General features: G+C 41.2%; 2 protein-coding genes across 9 annotated transcripts in view; one reads left to right on the forward strand and one right to left on the reverse strand.

Moving 5' to 3' along the window:
- ADD3 (adducin 3 (gamma)) overlaps positions 1-22290 on the reverse strand; it is a 151208-nt gene that overhangs the window by 112239 nt on the left and 16679 nt on the right. For 2 of the 8 annotated variants that reach the window (XM_011927910.1, XM_011927905.1), the window contains exon 1: positions 19846-20389. The exons of 1 other annotated variant lie outside the window; for it this stretch is intronic. The gene's annotated coding sequence lies outside the window, so the exon portion shown is untranslated. Of the gene's footprint in view, positions 1-17695; positions 18069-19845; positions 20390-22290 lie in introns of those variants that run through there. 5 more of the 8 variants (XM_011927909.1, XM_011927904.1, XM_011927906.1 and 2 more) reach the window with 4 other exon arrangements.
- Positions 16623-22290, forward strand: part of LOC105501834 (neural Wiskott-Aldrich syndrome protein-like) — a 20866-nt gene continuing 15198 nt past the window's right edge. The window contains exons 1-4 of the mRNA XM_011927927.1: positions 16623-16627; positions 17384-17468; positions 17607-17814; positions 19916-20049. Coding sequence (XP_011783317.1) covers positions 16623-16627; positions 17384-17468; positions 17607-17814; positions 19916-20046 — 429 coding nt within the window. The 3' untranslated portion in view covers positions 20047-20049. The remainder of the gene's footprint in view (positions 16628-17383; positions 17469-17606; positions 17815-19915; positions 20050-22290) is intronic.

The raw sequence follows: 22290 nt of genomic DNA on the forward strand, positions 1-22290 counted from the left end.
AGAGGTTGTGGTGAGCCGAGATCACGCCACTGCACTCCAGCCTGGGCAACAAGAGTGAAACTCCATTTCAAAAACAAAAGAAGAAAACTGGGGTTATAAGTTCTATAATCTATTTCACTCAAATGACCTAAAACTATTCCTTTTCACTGGAGGAGTGGAACTGTTTCTCATTTAAATACATTCCTTTCCAAAAGAAAATGGAATGTCAAGGCAGCCAAATACATCCAGTCTGAATTTTCAATATAATGTTCCTAAACATGTCAGAAACATTTACCATGTACATGACTTGCTTTGGTGGTGAGCACACTAAAACTGTAACAATATACAGAAGATCAGTGTGGCTTCTATTAAGAAAACAAGAAAGTTTCTGACACATTACAGATTTTGGAAAAAACTTCACAAAAGTTTCCCAAATTCAATAAATTTTTTTTTTCTTTTTTAAGGAAAAGGAAAAAACAGGTACCTTGAAAAGAAGTCTCAAATCTGAGAGACTGGGGTCTCTCATCGTGTCCAAACCCTGCTCTAGGGAAGGTCAGGTGGAATTCTGACAAAACCCCTCACCCCAGAATTGCATGAATGGAGATAAGATGGCTTGTAATGAAGTAAAAAAGCACTGGACAGAGGCAGGAATCTCAGTTGTGAGTCTAGATCTGCCACAAGCAACATGTTGCCTTAAACACAGTACTTCCTTTAACCAGACTGGGTTCTTCATTCATAAAATGAGGTAAGGTTTCCACAATTCTATGAATCTAGATTTTATCACCCTCTCCCTCTTTATTCCTATTTGCTTCTCCTTTAAAGTTTACAGAGAATTCCTACTTCTATTCATATAACAGAAAGTCTGATTTTACACAAAGGCATAATTTTAGCATGTGAAGAAACTTGCAAGTCTAGAGACCCCTTCCTTCTATTACTAGGGGACTTGCTTTTAATTGAACCATGGAGGCAGAAGTTGGCTACCACCACTCTGAGGATTCCCATCTCTCCCATAAATATCGAACTTCTCCTCCCCGCCAAAGTCAAAGAATTTGCACAGCTTGGGGAGCTGTGCCCCTGTCTCAACTCCAGGGGCTTGAATGTCAAACAGATAACTTCAGCTGAATAATACAGACCTATACAGAGAGTTTAAAATTTAATCTTGATTAGGTATAATAAGTAATTTTGTGTTATCCAAAACCTTAGTCTTAAAACAATTTTTTAAATTAAAAAAGTATTATTTATATTATGGTATGAGTGAAAGACTATTACAGCTACCACCTCCTACTTTCTATACCTCTGCCTTAGTGGAAGGGAAGCTAAGAAAGGAAATGTTTTAATAAAATCAGACAATGGATCCAGAAACCACATCTAGGAGAAAAATTCAGGTGGTTCTTTCCCCAGGTTTTTCTGAGCCTAAAGCTATTTCTTATGCAGCAATTCATTTGCCAGGTGTAGGCAGGCCAAGTCTTGGTTCAGGAATGTTAAAATAAACAATGAAAAACCTTTCTGAACTAATGTACATGAAAAGACAGCCAGGTGCGGTGGCTCACACCTGTAATCCCAGCACTTTGGGAGGCCAAGGTGGGTGGATCACTTGAGGCCAGGAGTTTAAAAGCAGCCTGGCCAACATGGCGAAATCCCTACTCTATTAAAAATACAAAAAAATTAGCCAGGAATGGTGGCACATGCCTGTAACTCCAGCTATTCAGGAGGCTGAGGCACAAGAATCCCCTTGAACCCACTGCACTCCTGCCTGGGTGATGGAGTGAGACTCGGTCTCCAAAAAAACAAAGAAAAGAGGAGGAAACTTGAGTGGTTTGGGGGTGACAACTTACTTTTCACTGTATATTCTTTTGTGCCTTATTTTGTTCCATGTCCTTATATTTCTTAATCAAAATTTCAAGTATTTAAAAAATAAAATGGATTTTATAAAAATTTGATTCAAATAGTAAGTTTAACTTTGAAACCAAGTTAATAAAATCATTCTTGCTTTTAAAAAACTCAGTGCTTTTCACTGATTTTCATCTTACTAAGAATTACTTTTGAGTAAGTTATTTTAAACATCTAACACTTAAAAATTTCAAGCATGAAAATTTTACATTGAAATAATCCAGAAGTTCTGTCAAATTCAGCATTTTCTCCCACCCATTTATAAAATCACTATGTCCTAATATAAAGCCCTGTGTTAAATATCTTATTACAAGGAGCTACAAACAAAAATGGTCTACTTTGCCTGTAACAAAGCTACTAGAGGAGCCAAATCATCTTGTTTCACCATGCAAATGTGCAAAAAGTCTTAGTGGATTGGATTCTCCACTAAATTCACATAGCAAAAATAATTCTGCATGTGATTTTTTTTTTGGTAATAATTTACTATACGTGCTTACTCTATATTTACTTTTGAAGTTCCAAGATAAACCACCATATGTTATTAAGTGGAAGCCAAGATGACACAATGACTTCCTGTAATGACAACATGCAATATTTGATATTGAAAAGTCCAATGCCTTCAGTTCTTTTGTTATTTCATTGCACAACAGTTCTGTTTACAATTTCAACTTTTATTTTAGATTCAGGGTGTACCTGTGAAGGTTTGTTACATGGGTATACTGTGGGATGCTGAGGTTTGGGGTACAACTGATCCTATCACCCAGGAAGTGAGCATTGTGCTGGCTGGTTTTTTTGTGTGTGCGTGTGAGACGGAGTCTTGCTCTGTTGCCCAGGCTAGAGTGCAGTGCTGCCATCTCGGCTCACTGCAAGCTCTACCTCCCGGGTTCACGCCATTTTCCTGCCTCAGTCTCCAGAGTAGCTGGGACTACAGGCGCCTGCCACCACAACTGGCTATTTTTTGTATTTTTAGTAGAGACGGGGTTTCACCATGTTAGCCAGGATGGTCTCGATCTCCTGACCTCGTGATCCGCCCGTCTCGGCCTCCCAAAGTGCTGGGATTACAGGCTTGAGCCACCGCGCCCGGCCTGGGGTCTCTTTTATAAGGGCGCTAATCCCTTATAATCACTTCCCAAAGGCCCCACCTCCAAATATCATCACACATCAAATACCATTCTCTTTCTAATCTCAAAGCCATGGCCTTAGTTCATTTGCTTATCTCTAAATGTCTCCTAACCTCTTTGCCAACACACTCTCTCTCCGTAGTGACCTTCTTCACACCACTAAATCTCAGACACATTTGATTATGCTTCTTATGAACTGAAAGAGGTGCCACAGAAAAAAATTTAAATTTCTTAAAGTAGCACCCAGGGCCTACATGATCTGGTCCTCTCAACCTCACCATTCCTCCTTCTTCTCCCATCATATCCATCCCACAGACTTACATGGCTTTGCATATTCTAGTATTATGGCCTATAAGTTACCCTCCTCCCTAACAGCTGAAATGCTACTGGATCCTCTAAAGCTCAAGTCAAATGCCACTCTCCTCCCTGAATTGTTTTCTCCCCAGTGAGGTATTTCCCTTCTCTGTGCCCACCTGTACTTCCTTTGAATTGTTGCTCTAGTATAGTTCTCAGGTTTGTGTTGGAGTCTGTTAACTTACAAAAATGTCTATCTTCACCACTAAGGTTTTTGTCAGGTTCACATATGCTTCCCTTAAAATACTGAAAACTTATCAAGCTATGAATATGGCAGCCATTCAAATAATATGGACCACTCTTTTCTACAAGTTTTCATTCTAATAAAGAAAATTTATATATATAAATTAGAAGGTGATAAATAAAATTATTTATCAAAATTATTTACCAAAATAAAATTAGGAGGTGAATTTTATGGTATGTGAATTATATCTCAAAAAAATAACTTTAGGGTAAGTGGTATATGAAAGGTAATTTAGAAATTCTTTTAGCCAACCCAGTACCATCCTCTTTAATGGTTCTGTTTTTTTATGAAGGTAAATATAACTTTGGATTGGCTAAAAAAAAAAAAAATAGGGAATTATTTCATATTTTAAAATTATAGATATGGAGAAAAAAGTAGATCATCTGTATTGCTTAACACTTAATAAACTTATTCAAAAGACAGTTCCTACTCTCTGAAACCCATGGAAAGGATCATCATAGAGGCTTCTTCAGCTTCTCTAGATCATCCTTCACAAAATCAAGTGTTAAAAAAAATTAGACCCATCCATTAGTTATCAAGTATAGGATCACAAACCACCTCCTGATTTCTACCTGGACAAGAAAAGCATCTTAACCCGGCCTCTTTAAGCAAAGCAGCCTAACTAGGTTGAGTGTGGTAATTCTTGTTTCACCCAACTTTCTACTGGGAAAACAGTTCTGTTTTAGAAATAAGGTCCACATAAGTTATTTTAGTTATTCTTCTATACATCTGAATGTGTATGTACAGATTTTTTCCCTGGTATTTTTAAAAACTTGAGACATAATTCACATACCATAAAATTTACTAATAATTGTACATTTCAGTGGTTTTCAGTATATGCACAATGTTGCACAACCATCACCACTATCTAGTTCCAGAACTTTTTCATCACCTTTCCTTTTCAAAAGGAAACCTAGTACCCATTAAGCTGCCACTCCCTATTTCCCCCTTCCTGCAGCTCCTGACAACCGCTAATCTCCTTTCTGTCTCTGTAAATGTCTACTCTAGACATTTCATGTAAGTGGAACCATATAATATGCGGCCTTGTGTATCTGGCTTTTTTATTTAGCATGTTTTCAACATTCGTTTATAATATAAAATGCATCAGTACTTCATTCCCTTTTATGACTGCATAATATCCCGCTGTACGGATACCGCATTTGTCTATGCATTTGTCAGCTGATAGGCATATGGGTTGTTTCCATTTTTTGGTTATTATGAATAATGCTGATATGGTCACTGGTGTACAAGTTTTTTGTGGGAACACGTTTCCAATTCTCTTGGGTATATACCTATGAGAAGTGCTGGATCATAAACTGCTACCGTTTTTAACCACGTTAACTCTGAGGAACAGCCAGATTGTTCCATTTTTAAAGGGCAGTAACAACACTATTTTTATTTTCACATTTTGATTAAAATAAAATTGTTCAATCCCTAGAGAAAACGGTTTCCTTTAGGACTAAGTGTCCTTAGCAGTTAAAGTAAATTCAAGGTTTTATAAGATAAATTAAATCCCTTCAAAGCATAAAGATACATAGAAATACCTCAAACCCATATTAGAGCAAAGCTTATTCTAGTCATCAAAGGGATTAAATATGCATCCATTTAAAAAATGGAGAAGGGGCCGGGCACAGTGGCTCACACCTGTAATCCCAGCACTTTGGGAGGCCGAGGTGGGCAGATCACGAGGTCAGGAGATCGAGACCATCCTGGCCAACACAGTGAAACCCCGTCTCTACTAAAAATACAAGAAAAAAAAATTAGCCGGGCGTGGCGGCGCGTGCCTGTAGTTGCAGCTACTTGGGAGGCTGAGGCAGGAGAATGGCGTGAACCTGTGAACCCGGGAGGCAGAGCTTGCAGTGAGCTGAGATGGTGCCACTGCACTCCAGCCTGGGCGACAGAGCGAGACTCCGTCTCAAGAAAAAAAAAAAAAAAAAATGAAAATGACAACTCCCAAGTTTATATAGTCAGCCTATAATTATGCACTGATCTCTCCTCATAGCAACTTCCAAATGTCTAATAGACATTTCAAATGAATGACTCAAATTGAACTCTTACTCTCTCCCATTCTCCAAACTGCTCCTCCTTGGAGTTTTGCCTAGGCCCAAACCCTTGGTGTCAAGTTTGATTCCTCTCTCTCAACATATACCCCCATATTCTAGTTTAAAAATCCTATTGATTCTATCTTTAAAATATATCCAGAATCCAATCAATTCTCACCACCTCTACCAGATACATCTCTCACCAAGAGTATTCCATTGGCCTCCTAAGTAGTCTCCCTGTATCTACACTTGCTCACTATGGTCTAGTCTCAAAACACAGCCAAAAGAAACCCTTTAAAACATATGTCAGATTGTGCCACACCCCTGTTTGAAGTTATCCGGTGGATTCCCATTACCCCCACCTCATTCTGCTTCATCCATGCCAGTTATGCTTGGGCCTCGGGGCCTTTGGCTTCTTGCTTCCTCTGCCTGCAACGTTCTTCCCCCCAGACATCCACATGCATGCTCTCTCACGTTGTTCAAGTTTTTGTCCACAGGTCACCTTCTCTGTGAGGACCTTTCCTGGCTGCTATTTAAGTCTGCAATTACCCCCAAACACTCCCTTAGTCTTCCTTCCCTGCTCTATATTGCTCCATAACATTTATCACTAACATGACATATACTTTATTTCTATTTACTCCCAAGAATATAAACTCCATTAGGGCAGGAGGGTTTGTCTGTTTTGCGTACTGCCAAATTCCCAGCACTTAGAACAGAACCTGACACATAATAATTGCTTAATAAATATTTGTTGAATGAATAAATGAATAAAGGATGCACTGAGCTGCTCAAAAAAATAAAGGCTAAACAGGTCACAAACAAATATTTATAAGGAACTAGTATGACTACATCTAATAAAGTCCAGATGAGAGTGGAAAGCATTTATAGAAAAAGATACCACAATGTTTCTACAGTTTGCTTTAGGAAAAGTTGCTATTCCTGCTCATTTCACGTATTTTGGAAAGAATCTGTCCCTTGCCAAAGCGTCTTAGCTTCCGGACAGCTGAAACAAACGCTAGGAGTTGACAAGCTCCTGGGGTAATGATGTCCTTCTCTTAAGTGCCTCCTATACATAGAGCCAAGGACTTTCATGGTCTTCAATCTTCTACTAGCCCCATTCCCAGGATCTTCACACAGTACAATCAGGTTTCTTGGCCACTCTCCAAGTAAACCTACAAACTGGTGAATTCAGCTTCTTCAGAAGCGTAATCACAGCACCTTCAAGCACAGATGAATCTTTAAAAAATGCTTTATCCCAATCGCTCACGTATTTTATATAAAAGAAAACTAAAGAAAACAGAAAGTTACTTGCTCAAAATGTCTTGAATAGAGTTACACTAAGTATTTTTCAAATAGTGAGGGATAAACATGACAAGTCTGAGTGAGAGAACTGAGACACTTTAGAACAAACCTTCTAAAATCTGAAAACAGACAATGTTATTTTACAAAAATTTTAAGTAAAATGGTCGTATCTCATATCAACTCTATCCGTCCATCATCCACATATTAGATTTAGAAGTTATATAACAGACATTGACAGAACATGCTCTAGCATTAGGCAAAGTAAATGATAGACAAGTACAGATTTTTAAAAACGTACACCTCTTCCCCAAAATGAGGCCTTCCTTGTCTAGTGTTGGAAATGATGAGAATTCCTAAAGTCTTTCTGTTAATACTAACTTTCCTAAGCATTACTGCCTTCAAAACAGAAGTATACGGATATTCCTATAAAACCAGTAATTTTCATATGGAGTTAAGAGGGAGCACTGTTAAAAGTCTACATGTGACCACTACCGCCACTCCATCCCCTCCCCTCACTCCTGCCATATTCTAATGTACTTCCTAGGGAGGCCAGTCCTTGGCACCGTTACAAATAAGTCTTCGCCGTAGCCATTAAATTAAATGCCTTATAGTGGCAAGATACTGTGAACCACTATTATAAACTATCTCTCATTGTGCTACAGAAAAAAGAATCATTTTCATGGACAGTAATTTTTGGCCAAAATCCTTTCCATCTTCTCCACTTAATGAAATCTTAACTCCTTCAAGGTCCATCCTTGTTCTTTCCCGTGAGGCCTTTTCTGACCCTCCATCTCTTTTTTTCTTTTTCTTTTTTTTTTTTTTGAGATGAAGCCTCACTCTTGTCACCCAGGCTGGAGTGCAATGGCACGGTCTCAGCTCACTGCAACCTCCGACTCCCAGGTTCAAGCAATTCTCCTGCCTCAGCCTCCTCCCAAGTAGCTGGGATTACAGGCACCTGCCACCACGCCTGGCTAATTTTTGTATTTTTAGTAGAGACGGGGTTTCACCATGTTGGCCATGTTAGTCTTGAACTCCTGACCCTCGAGGGATTCGCCCACCTCGGCCTCCCAAAGTGCTGGGATTACAGGTGTGAGCCACCGCGCCCAGCCCACTCCATCTCTTTTCTTGACCAGTTGACCTGTAGCATTTGTTTTCTGTATCTGTCATCTGGCATTCATCACACACTGGCAAGCAACATCTTTTGCATTGTCTTAGTTATTGCTGACCATTCCTATGTTTGACTGGAAAGTCAGAGTCTCAATGAGTGATGTATCTCAGCCTATGGGGATTTTCTGGAAGACGCACATTAAAGTGTAATTCCTAAGATAAAAGAGAAGGGCGGAAGCCCTAAGGGTGAAGAATACACAGCACAACCATCACTGAACTGCAATTTTAGAAGCTTTTGGTTATATCAAAACAATGATCCCCAACCTTTTTAAACAAGATACCTTTTATGGTCAAAACATGTTAACAAACTAGACCATTATTCATATTAGTAGTCAGGTATTAAATATCCCTTAATTTAAAGAATACATGGATTCAATGAAGTTTTAGTACATACATGTAAGGTATGGTACTTATCCAGTATACAGAACGTACTTGGTATGCACAAAAAGTTGAGGTTTCCCCAGGACCTCAGGCTGGCACATGGTTTAGTTTTATTATACTGTGGACATGGATTATTATTGCCATATTGAAAAGTACTACCACCTAAAAATATTTAGGAGGAAGCAATATACATATATTATACATATAAAAAAACAAATCCCCACTCTCCTACAAAAAATAAACCCAGTCAAAAAACTCTTCAGTAACTCCTCCCATGAAGGGTATATTTTAAGCACATGCCCCAATGTGAAACAATTCACTTCATGTTTCACTAATAAACTTTTCTTGTGGTTTTAAATATAGCAGAAGGAACAAAAGTTAACATAGACAAAATCAAATAGAAAACATCTGGAAGTTCATCTCATGTATACGTCCTGATTCTAGTGAAATCTCAATCCTATTTACCCATTTTACCACTCTCTTAAAAACAACAACAACAAAAAAAAAACCAAGAACCCAAGCATCAGTATTTTCCAGCCAAGGCAGAAATATCATTCTAATCTTAGTTCAACTCTTCTGCGCAGTCGCCAACAAAAATAAACATAAATAAATCAGCAGTATAGCACAGTGCTTAAGGGTATTAGCCCTGACCTCAAATCTTGGCTCTGTCCTTTATTAACAGTATGATCTTGGGCAAGTTACTTCACTAAACTTTGGATAATTTATGTAGAGTGCTTAAAATGATCCTTGGCAGGTTTTAAAGGCTAATAAAAGTAGTTACTAATTAAGTAATTATATATAATAGATATAAATATATAACAATCAAGTGTATTTTTATAGCAACAATTTCGAAGCTTTCTTTCAATTCATATTTTCAAAGTTCTTTCTTGTCTAGCTTTGACAAGCCTATTCCAGATATCTTAAATCTCCAACTGACCTACAACTAGTTCTACTACCTCCAGTTCTTTTTCTTTCTTTTTTTTTTTTTTTTTGAGACAGAGACTGGCTCTGTCGCCAGGCTGGAGCACAGTGGCACGATCTCAGCTCACTACAACCTCCGCGGTTCAAGTGATTCTCCTGCCTCAGCATCCCAAGTAGTTGGGACTACAGATGTGCACCACAACACCCAGCTAATTTTTGTATTTTTAGTAGAGACGGGGTTTCACCATGTTGCCCAGGATGGTCTCGATCTCTTGACCTCGTGATCCACCAGCCTCGGCCTCCCAAAGTGCTGGGATTAGAGGCGTGAGCCACCACGCCCAGCCATACTACCTCCAGTTCTACCCATGGCTGCTACAACAGAAAGATTTTGGAAAACAGGGAAAGAAAAAACAAACAAAAACCAGGAAACCACTACCATACACCAAAACAACAAAATCTACTTTGAAACAGAGAATTTACTCAAGTAGGAATCATTGCCTTAGTAAATGAGACAAAAAGGGCAGGAGAAAAAGAAATCGAAGTATTCAAGTATTCTTAAAACCCTTACCTCCAGTTAGGCAAATGATTTGTTTGCTGATTCTAAGTCCAAGCAGATTTGAACATCATTATTGTCTGCAGGAGCCATCAATAACCAACCAGACCTGCTATTGAAAGACTTCTCTCATTAAAATAATTTTCTTTACCACTTAATTTCACCACTACTCGGCTGTTTTTAATATAAGACCCAACAACTTCTTAAGGTTTCTCTTTTCCCATGCATTCCAACAAGTACTGAATTAGTTCATCATCATGTGTTTAGGCCTCCTGCTGGGAAGCATAATTAAAATTAAGCAGGCAACAATTCCACTTGGTATTAAGATCCTGTCAAATCCTCCAAATGAAGCTGGGCCTGGTTTCTCCAGGAATTGGCTGAGAGTTCTGTAAGGAAAACAGGAGCTGCTCAACTTGATGCTGGCCATTCAGTAGATGGCACTCTTCCCTTTGAGCCCAAATTAAACAGCCCCAAGTAGTATGTTCTGTTACATTCAGGTGTGACACAAAGCAAGGGTTCTCTCTTCAAAGCACTTAACTGATAGGCACAATCCCTCCTGAAATACTGATTGGTCAAGGCAGACACTCTAGAAGAGCACAGGGACGTTTAGATTATCAGACATCAAACAATATAAAATCATCTAACTTAAGTGATTACCAATTAATCAGCTTCTCAGAGGTTATTACTATCTCAAGCAAATACACTGTTCTTATTCAGGCATAAAATGTTCCTTCCCGGCCGGGCGCGGTGGCTCATGCCTGTAATCCCAGCACTTTGGGAGGCCGAGACGGGCGGTTCACGAGGTCAGGAGTTCGAGACCATCCTGGCTAACACGGTGAAACCCCGTCTCTACTAAAAAAATACAAAAACCGAGCCGGGCGAGGTGGCGGGCGCCTGTAGTCCCAGCTACTCGGGAGGCTGAGGCAGGAGAATGGCGTAAACCCGGGAGGTGGAGCTTGCAGTGAGCTGAGATCCGGCCACTGCACTCCAGCCTGGGTGACAGAGCGAGACTCCGTCTCAAAAAAAAAAAAAATAAATGTTCCTTCCCTATTACATTCTGCTATGACAGCCTTTTTGTGGCTAGTGACTAGACCCTCGGTCTATCGCATGTTTTACTAAGGTATTTAATGATGGCAAAGTGCTTAGAGAACTATGATTTTATCATTATCAACATTCACCATGACAGATGAAGTAAAGGATGTATTACTTTCAGCGTTTTTAACTGAAAATAAATGTGATGCCCACTTAAAAAAAAAATCAAACATTGTAATACAAAAATCACTGATCTAGTTGTGCAAAAAAACAAGTATTTTTAAAGCAATGAATTTCTAATTCATTGATAACGTGTACTTTACTCTAATAAATAATAGCTTCCAATTATTAAATGTTGAGTAAGGTTTGTCACACTTCTATTTTGAAGATCTTTATTTGAAATGTAACAAGCCGACAGTTGTGGAGAAAGAAAAAAATTCCTTTTAGTGCAACCTCCAGTTGAAAGCTAAAATTTTAAGCAATCAGAATTCACCTTAAAAATTCTACCTTCCCATCCTGGCCAACATGGTGAAACCCCATCTCTACTAAAAATACAAAAAATCATCTGGGCGTGGTGGCGCATGCCTGTGGCGTGGTGGCGCATGCCAAGTAGCTGGGAAGCTACTCAGGAAGCTGAGGCAGGAGAATCACTTGAACCAGAGGTTGCACTGAGCAGTGATCAGGCTACTGCACTCTAGCCTGGCGACAGTGCGAGACTCCGTCTCAAAAAAAAAATTCTACCTTCCCTTAGGAAAGTGACCTCAACTCTGACAATAAAAACTGTAAAAGAAGGCCACGTGTGATGGCTCACGCCTGTAATCCCAGCACTTTGGGAGGCCGAGGCAGGTGGATCACCTAAGGTCGGGAGATCGAGACCAGCCTGACCAACATGGAGAAACCCCATCTCTACTACAAATACAAAATTAATCAGGCGTGGGGGCGTATGCCTGTAATCCGATAGGAAGGCTGAGGCAGGAGAATAGCTTGAACCCGGGAGGCAGAGATTGTGGTGAGCTGAGAAACGCGCCATTGCACTCCAGCCTGGGCAACAATAGTAAAAAACTCTTGTCTCAAAAAAAAAAAACAACAACAAAGAAAGGCAAAGTAAGAGGTACACTGTTTTTACCTTTAAAAAGTTAGGGAAATCACATATGCCCACTGCAGAAAAAATGAGTTTCATAACCCTAGATTAAAACCATAGCCTTGGCCGGGTGCAGTGGCTCACAGCTGTAATCCCAGCACTTTGGGTAGCCGACCGGGGAGGATCACCTGAGGGTCAGGAGTTCAAGATCAGCCTGGCCAACATGGCGAAACCCCATCTCTACTAAAAATACAAAAATGAGCTGGGCGTGGTGGCAGGCACCTGTAATCCCAGCTACTCAGGAGGCTGAGGCAGAACAATCACTTGAACCCAGAAGGTAGAGGTTGCAGTGAGCCGAGATCACACCACTGCCCTCCTGCCTGGATGACAGAGAGAGACTCCATCTCAAAACAAAAAACAAAAAAACAAAAAAAAACCATAGCCTTGTTTGAAGAGACAGTCATCTTAAATGACAGTTAATGTACTGCGTACAAACCTATCTCCTCAGGCCCATTTTCATTGAAAGAAAAAAAAAAAGTAAACATAACATATGGTGCTGATGCAGATCAGTCTGACATGAAGTAAAAGTTCAATTTAGATCTAACCTTATCTTAAAGATATAAACAAGGCCTGTGGCTCATGCCTGTAGTCCCAGCTACCTGGGAGGCTGAGGTGGGAGGATGGCTTGAGCCCAGGAGTTCAAGACCAGCCTGGGCAACATAGTGAGAGCTGTCTCAAAAATACAAAAAAAGAAAAAAAAAAAAAAGATAAAACATATGCCAAAGCCTATACATCTTGTACAAGAACGGTTCAGCTTTTAGCAGAGTTAAACTAAGCAATATTATCTTCAAGAAATAAACTTACAAGAACAGTAAGCCTTTTAAAATCAAAGATAGATTTCATCCATTTTATACCTTTTGGTAATCATGCTACTATTATTTGGATTATGCTAGACAACTCTGAAAGCCACATTCATTCTTTAAGGTTTCTAGGATACTCTAAATTTATTCTTTCAGTGCAGTTAAGTAATGTCCTAGAAGCCTGAAAGGGATTATTAATGCAGCTTTTCAAACATACTCAACCAAAAACAGTTTAAGGAAACAAGCGGCTCTGATTCTCATTATCTGTGCTACCATCTAATACTTTAAGTTGAACAGTACTTTTTTAATATTTAACATGTTTTCAACTGTGCAATTAATTCAATTTTGATCTTTGAGACTGGTCCAGATATTCAGCAACATTAAAATACACATGAAATAAATAAAAGATCCACAAACCGTTTTTCTCCAACACTTTTTTTCCCACATAAAGGTATTACTCTATGCATACTGTTGGTACTCAATAAATATTAATACACTAGGTGAATAATTTCTAACTTTACCTAAAAGGAAGAGAATCCCTCAAGTAGCATGGTTTGACATACATATACATACACACATGTCCATAATTAGCTACTGCTAGAATAAAAAATAATTATACTCATCTAAGGGATAACAGCCTTTTTTTTTCAAGCAACAGCCAAGGAAAGACTTCTAACCTGTATGTTTTAGAAAGGATTCTTGATATATACAATCCATTACAGTAAAAAAAATTACAGTAAAAATTTGAGACTATCTTGGCATTTGGCCAAGAGAATTGAATCTCTGGCAGAACCTGAAAGACCTCATAACAATCTCATCTATAAATACTCTGGCATGGACCCCGAGTTCAAACTATAGAGTATTAACAAAGACACAATGTATTAAGGTACTCATTTTGAATCTCAATGACATGACAATCTATGACTGTCTAATTTTAAATTGGGTTTAAATAATTTCAAATAGGACTATGTTTAAAAGGAAGAACAGCACTCGATTAGATATTTAAAGTTTTTTCAAAAATTCAAGCTCTACATATTTAATATTTTCAAAGGACTCTGAAAAGCACTAATTATAACAAAAACTGTGTTTAGTGTGAGAAACAGATTAGTAACCTGTGTCTTCAATAAAGCTTGCACTTTCTCAATTCAACGCATGCTTGTTTTTTGTTTTGCTTTTTTTTTTTTTGAGACGGAGTCGTGCTCTGTCGCCCAGGCTGGAGTGCAGTGGCGCCATCTCAGCTCACTGCAAGCTCTGCCTCCCGGGTTCACGCCATTCTCCTGCCTCAGTCTCCCGAGTAGCTGGGACTACAGGCGCCCGCCACCATGCCTGGCTAATTTTTTGTATTTTTAGTAGAGACAGGGTTTCACCGTGTTAGCCAGGATGGTCTCAATCTCCTGACCTCGTGATCTGCCCGCCTTGCCCTCCCAAAGTGCTGGGATTACAGGCATGAGCCACCGTGCCCGGCATTTTTTTCCTAACATTACATTGCACTAAGTTGTCAAAGGACATATCATCTATCTACAATGATTCTAAACATTACTTAAAACAGCTCCTAATTTAGTTTATAATTAATTTGTTTGACATATCACCTACAATGGTGAAGCAGTAACACACAGTTCCTTGAGGAATGTGAATGAAAGTATAAGCCACAAGTTAAATCTTTCCATTTACGGTTCATTTTAGGAAGCAACTCAGGTGGTATTTAGAACAAACTTAAGTTAAAATTTATCTCAGGTTGATATGATGTTGGTAATCAGAAGGATGAGAAGGTTTACTGATTTACTGCAGAACTGGAATCTCCAATAGGAATTAGTGCCCTCTGGGCCACCTGGGGCCCTACATATCTGGTAAGCTTTAAAAAAAAAAAAAAAAAGACTAGTATCTTTAGTAATTGGAAAGAGCATACTCTAGCACAAACTCTAGCACCCTAAACACATGTCATGTATCAAAAGAGAATACTCTTTCAACGTTAAAAGGTGACTGTATTTAATGCAGGTTAACCATCACTCTTTTAGATTTAAGTACAACTTGGTGGTATTAATACCAGAGGATGCGGTTAAACAAGACAAGAGCATCTGATAGTCTTGTGAATACTATGAAGACTTCTCATTGGTTTGCAATAATTTCCATGAGCTCAATAGCAACAAGGGGCAGTGGTTACATGGGCTCCCTCTTGGGCCAGACTCTTGGTTCAGAACCAACCTGTGTCACCTGATATCACTACACCTTGGGAAGATACTTAACCTCTCCATCCCTCTGTTTAGTCACTGGGTTGCTGGAAGAACTAAGTAAATTAAATCATATAAAACTCTTAGTGCCTGGCACAGAGGTTAGGCAAACAAATATTGCCTATCACAAACATCTGCTGAGTCTTCACATGCTGGATAGCATGATATAACAGCCTTCAAAAAGATATGTCACTTAATATACTGATAATGATAAACACATAAAGCACTGAGTACAAACCTTATTCTAAGCACTTTACACATAACAACTCAGTTAAGCTAAAGTTCTGATGTGACTGTTCCCCAACACACTACACAGTTTGTTCAGAGCCGGGTTTCTATGCTTTTATGTGATTTCTTCCCTCAAACACTTCTTATAGTCTGATGACATGCATACATGCCGCCCAGTACTGCTAACCAACTGCTTTGAAACGGGAGAGATTAACCAGCTAACCACCTGTAGGCTTACATGTGACAAAAACACTCAGACATGACAGGACTACTCCAGGAAGTCTCAAAACCTCAGAAGTGGGGCACCACCCTGTATCTAGGTTTTAGGATTGTGTTTAGGAGTCGGGCTGTTGCTGATGTTATGTTCTCTTGGTCTCAAAAGACATTCTGCTTTTACAAAGACCAGATCTACACTTTAAATATAATTGAGCAGAATTCACATTCATCCCAGCATAATACTGAAAAAAGGGGTGAGACAGCAAAGTGTACAATTTTCTCCCTTTCAGTCAATGCTTGAAACTTACATTCTGAAAATACAGTCCTTCTATCAATGCAAACTATTTCCCAAGTGTCATATGATCAACTATGTCAAATGTTTACCAAACATTTCCTGATATCATATACGTAAAATGTAGCAATATATTGAATGTCTCATAACCAACTAAAAACTCCTTCAAATTATGTTTAACATTCAAAATAGATACACCCATTTCTTCTTTAAAAACTATTACCAACATGCCAGCACTTCTGAGCACCTTAAGTGTTAGCACAGACTGAACTCTTCAGAAAGATGAAGAGTTAAATGTAGCGGCCTTTATTTTATCCTGGTCCTCCTTCCATAAAGTTAATCTGCTCCATTTAAGCAAAGGAAAATGAGTTATAATGCAAGTACAATATAATGGAGACTTCGATATAAAAACTTTCTACAAATGCTCCATTTATAATGTTCCAGTTATTTATAGGGTTAAGTTACTTAACCTAAATTAACCTAAATAAATAGGTAAATTTATAGGGTTAAGTTCGAGTTCCACCTCTAGCAGGTAACCAACAAACAGCCATGGGAGCAAGTATTTATAGGGTTAAGTTAATGGGTTGGTCGCATAACTTAATTATACAAATATTTTTAACAGTCAAATATTTAACTCAAAAACGCCAAATTGCACTGTACTCTTTTTTTTTTAATCTTTAAAAACACTCTAAGAGTCTTCTGAAGCCAAAATTAGGAACGTACCCGGCACTATGCGGTCAGAAGCCATTCCAAGAAAAGCTACCATTTAACACTGCTAAATCTAAAATGCTACATAATTCAACGTAAACGTGCACGCACGTGTATGTAGCTAGTCCCATACCCCAGAATCTTATCAATTCCTTCCCCAAACTTGCATATAATCCTCCCTCAAAGCCTCTTGGTTAAGTTAAATTCCTTAACACTCTACCAGGTTAATTGCAACAGCATATGTGCCAAGGAAATTAGTGGTTTTCCTTGCGCTCCCATTTTCAACGGGCACCTACTTGCAATTACATCTCTGCAACAAAAAAGTTCACCTGAGGCCGTTCTTGCCATTTTAAAAGAGGCCCAGATTATGCTACCTGTCTGTGGTCTTGCCTGAGCTATAATAGTATACCTCCAAAGAGGCTGGACGTGCCCCAAACACCGGCACACCAGACCTGCTGCCAACTTTGCTTGTCACCCCTAGCAGGAAGCTCAACCTAACATGTATACGTTTGTAGGGGGTGGCGTGTTCGTGTGTATGTATGTCGGTGTCGGGGGGTGGGGAAGCGGATTACAGGAGAAAGGTGCCTGAACACTTTCAACTTGTAACAGAAGTTGTGTTTGTTTTTAATGAGGAGAAAAAAACTAAAACCAACATTCTCTTTCCTCCACCTTTTCCAAGCGCAGGAACCTCGCACTCCCCTGGAGTGCACCTTCAGGGCTTAAGGTCCCCGGGGTCACCTAAGCTATCAGCTAGCATCTGATTTTAGCACTCCCGCCTTCCTAGAAAAAACCAGAGGACGCGCAAAGCGTCAGGCCCACCCAGCGGCGCCGCAGGCCGCGCACCGCCGCCCCCAGACCCTCCCCCGCAGGTACGCTCCCCGCCGGCCTGTCGGAGGTCCCCACTCCCACCCCGGAAAAGGGTTCACCTGAGGCCGCAGGGACAGCCAATGAGAAGTCCCCTCGGCCCCGCCAGCCGCCGCTACCCACCCCCGCGCGACCCCCGGTAGCGTCCCCGCTGCCAGCCCCCGCGCGGGTGCCCGCGTCCCGGCCTGGAGGAGAGGCGGGACAACGGCGCCTCCTCTCCCCGCAGGATTACCTCGCAGCGCGCAGCCGGCTTTGTGTTTCCCCTCCCTCCTTCTCCGCAGCCGCCCGGGCTGCAGCAGCCGCCGGATCCGCCGCTGCCGCCGCCTCTTAAGCGCCGCAGAGCCCCAAAGGGTAGGGCGGGAGAAGGGGAGGGGGCTTGAGGAGGGAGGGACCTGGACGCCTAGCCCTGTGCAGCAGGAAGCAGCGACACCTGGGATGCCGACGCCTCTAGCTCTTGCTCTGTGTTTTTAAAAAAATCTAATTTAAACCCCTCTTCTTTCCCTCCCGCCCCTCACACTGGCGACCGTTACGGGCTGGCGGCTGGCGCTCTGGCGGGACTAGCCGAGCGCCCCTCGGTCCCGCCCCCTAACGCCCCGCCCCTAGCTCCCCAAGCACCCTCCCCGGTCACGCCCCCAAGGCCCGCTCCTCGCAGCCCCCGACGCCTCTGGCCCCGCCTCTTGGACGCCGTAGCGTCCCGGCCCCGCCTCCTCAAGGCCTCTCCTCTGGCAGCCCCGAGCTCTCTCTGGCCCCGCCCCGAGCGCCCCTCGACAGCCCTGGCCCCGCCCCCGCGGCTCCCTCCGCTCCCTCAAGCGCTAAGTCCGTGAAGCCGAGGCAGTGGGGGCCTGCAGGCCCGGCAGTCGGGAGGGCCTGGTTCGGGGCGGCTGCCTGGCGCCTCTTCAACGTCCTCCTCTGGCTGTGCAGCTCGAATCCGCGGCGTCCCCGGAGGGCCAGAGGGGGAAAAGACCCCGACAGAAATCCGACCGCGAAGGGGAGGAGGGGCGCCTCGGAAATGTCTCCCGCCTTAAATGAGCGAGCCCCCCACTCCTACTCCCGAGGCTGAGCCGCCGCTTTGAGTCAGCCTCGGCCGCCCACACTGGCTGCCGGGGCTTTAGGGGAAGGCCACTGCAAAGGTTCAACCTCCGCACGCCCCCGGTGGGGCCTGGACTTTGCTCTCAGCACAGCTGCCTTCGCGGGCGCCTAGTCCCCACAACCCCTGCTTCACCTCCACACGGGGGGAGGGCAGGGGCTCTCGCTTCTGCTCCATTTGGACCCCTCAAGAGTCTTCACTCCCACTTTGGTTCCCGGCCTCTGAACCTTATGAGAGCTCACTTCTTTGAGGCGAGAAGTCGAGGCATCGCCAAGAACCTTCAAAATGAATGCGGGGCCGGGCAAACTTTGCAACACGCAATTGCAGGGCTGTGGATCCATCCACAGGTGACACCGGGCCGCCCACCCCCGTCGCCCAGACATGTTTCTCACCTCAACCTATTCTCGAAATAGACCTCCCAGCGGTGCACACTTTTCTCTGCCACCCACGACTTCCACGTCCCTCCTGCACCAGTACACTTGAAAGCACACCCCTCCGAGCGCCATTCTAGTGATTCACGGTCCCTTGGGCCAACCCCACCCTAATACACACAGCAAACTTCATTCCCCACCCTTATCTCCCTTCGTTTCCAAGGCACTGGCGACAATCCACTTCATTTCCTTTCCTCATCTGCAGACTCGTCCCCCTCAAATACCTCACGCCATCCCCCTCATCTTCATCCCCTCCCTCCTCCCTAAAAATGTGCTAATTAAAATGTAGTTTCCTCTTCCCACATACGAAGTGTGGAAAATGAATCTTGTCTTGGCACAAACGGTGATGTATTTATCGTTTTCTCTCTCCGCTGGACTAAGGCTGTAGAAATTTTAGTTTACCACCATCTCCCATTTGCTCAAAAATCCAACCATGCCGCATTATTTTTAAATACTCTTAAGGAATCGTGGGGAAGTCTTCCTAGTTTGGGAGAGAAAATTGTTTAGAAAATGCTTAGCCTGACATATTATTTGGTATTTAAAAATATCTGCAGTATTTGAGAGAGAGATTGGGAGTGGCTGGATATTTTCTTGCATTTAAAAAGCAAAAAATATATATATATATATGAAAAGCTTTGCATGCATCAAGGTTAGCCTTTTTATGAATAGCAAAAAAAGTATCCTAAGGGCACCTATCAGAATATAGTCCCCACTATATTTTGCTAGTCACAAATCTAGACACCCCCACCATCACCAAAGGAAGACAAATTAACATAATCCATTTTAAGCATGTCTGATGAACAGTCTTTTCCATGATCATTCCTTTTCTAACAGTTTCTGGACAAAATAGGTAGATCTCCTTACCCACCGAAGATCCAAAGCTTCCTTCTAACCAGGGTAGTAGACGTACGTGTCTGTGTCTTCTGTTCTCTAGGTGTGGATTCTGCAATGCTGCACAGAAACCCACTGCAGCCTCAGACCAACAGCAGCAGCAGCGGCGGCGGCGGCGGCAGCAGCAGCAACAGCAACAGCAACATTAGCAGCAGCAGCTTCTCTCAATGCTGAGTAGTAAAGTGTTTGACTTAGTAGACTCTACAATTACCATTAGGCGCTTGCTTATAAGAGAGGAGGCGGAATCTTTCTTAAAGGAATGGGTTTTGTTTTTCCTCTCTAGTATTGCTTCATAAGAGGCAGAGAGGGTGGAATCAGAGAGTTTTGTGGACTGAGTAAATCAGTACAGCTGTGGGAGGTCAAGGTTAAAAATAACTGGGTGATTGAGGAATGGAGGCAGTGATTTTAGTGTAAGTCAATGAAATGTTAGAAGCACCAGTTTTAAAGAGCCCTGCTAATTTCAAACATTGGGGTTAATGGCAAAATAAAGTTGTATGCCTTCAAACTGATTAGTAATTTGTGCTAATATTTAATTTCCAATAATTGTACTAAAATAATAACTATATAAAGGAAAGTTATTTAGTATTTAATACAAGAATAAAAAGAAAAATGAAGTAAAACTCGTTTATGTGACTAGAAGCAATGGATTCAAGTCCTACCTATAAGCATACTTGGAACTTCAGTGAATACCAGTATTAGAAAATATATTATTGACAGATTTCAATGTGTGCTCATGTGTTATAAAAATTACAGTATTACATATTGAAAAAACAAAATATATCTAAAATAATTTTTGGATAATAGCACAATATTGTGCTATTTCAGTGACAATTCAAAAGTCAGCAAAATTAAGAAACAAGTGGATTGACTGACTCTAAGCGCATATGAATCTACTATTTACACTATTAAAATGTGTCGTGTCCATATGAGAATCTGCATTGTAACCTTACATTTTTTCTTTATAATATTACTTGATTTAAGCACTGACCAGCTATGTTTTTTTCTAAGTAAATGAAGAGGTGTGATCTCAAAATATGAATAGAAAAAAATACAGAAAATATTCTACCATTGATTTTCTTTGCACAGCTTTTGTTAATTATGTACCCGTGTGATCTTGAACAAGTAAGTAACCTTATTTGGTTCTTAGTTCCCTGTTTTGTAAAGTGAGGAAGTTGGATTGAAATTTTCCAGGGTCTGGCTGGGCATGGTGGCTCACGCCTGTAATCCCAGCACTTTGGGAGGCTGAGGCAGGTGGGTCACGAGGTCAAGAGAATTTGAGACCATCCTGGCCAACATAGTGAAACCCTGTCTCTACTAAAAATACAAAAATTAGCCGGGCATGGTGGTGTGCACCTGTAGTCCCAGCTACTTGGGAGGCTGAAGCAGGAGAATTGCTTGAACCCGGGAGGTGGAGGTTGCAGTAAGCCAAGATCATACCACTGCACTCCAGCCTGGTGACAGAGCGAGACACCGTCTCAAAAAAAAAAAAAAATACAAAAGAATTTCCCAGGGTCCTTTAGCATTCCAAAATAGTATGATTTTATGACATTCATATGTTTATATTTTTGTCACTGAATGTAAGTATGTCTCGCTCTAAATTACTTTTTCTGAAAATTTGGATTAAAAGTAAATCTTTATTTTAAATGCTTAACCAGAGTATGTTACTTGCCACTATTCTGAAATATTTTGGCAATTTATTTTGTAAAGTAAATAAACTTAATTTTATCTGATTATGATTTTGTATCCAACTATGACCAATTTCCCTGAAGTAGGACCCTAATATATTGTTAAGGATACCAAGTGACTGAAGTACTATAATGTATGTTAAGTAATAACTAAAACACATTTTAAAACTGTAGCATTTGTAGGATGGTAGAGGTAAAACAGATTTTAGAGCTTACCTACTCCAACCCTGTCATTTTACACGTAGAAAACATGGAAACCTGGAGAAACAAAATGGGGACAGTGTTAGGGACAGAACTAGAATTAATTATGAGTCTCCACTCTTCACACACAGAAGGCAAATAAACTACGCATGAACATACACAGTTTCATATACCCACTCTGGGGACTGAGCAGGACCTGTCACAACAAAAACAAGTAGTTTCAGGTCAGGCGCAGTGGCTCACACCTGTAATCCCAGCATTTTGGGAGGCTGACACAGACCAATCACTTGAGGTCAGGAGTTCGAGACCAGTCTGGCCAACGTGGTGAAATTCCATCTCTACCAAAAATACAAAAATTAGCTGGGCGTAGTGGTAGGTGCCTGTAATCCCAGATACTCGGGAGGCTGAGGCAGGAGAATCACTTGAACCTGGGAGGCAGAGGTTGCAGTGAGCCGAGATCACACCACTGCCCTCCTGCCTGGATGACAGAGAGAGACTCCATCTCAAAACAAAAAACAAAAAAACAAAAAAA

The sequence above is a fragment of the Colobus angolensis genome, unplaced genomic scaffold (genome assembly GCF_000951035.1).
Source record: "Colobus angolensis palliatus isolate OR3802 unplaced genomic scaffold, Cang.pa_1.0 Scaffold75, whole genome shotgun sequence".
NCBI lineage: Eukaryota > Metazoa > Chordata > Mammalia > Primates > Cercopithecidae > Colobus > Colobus angolensis.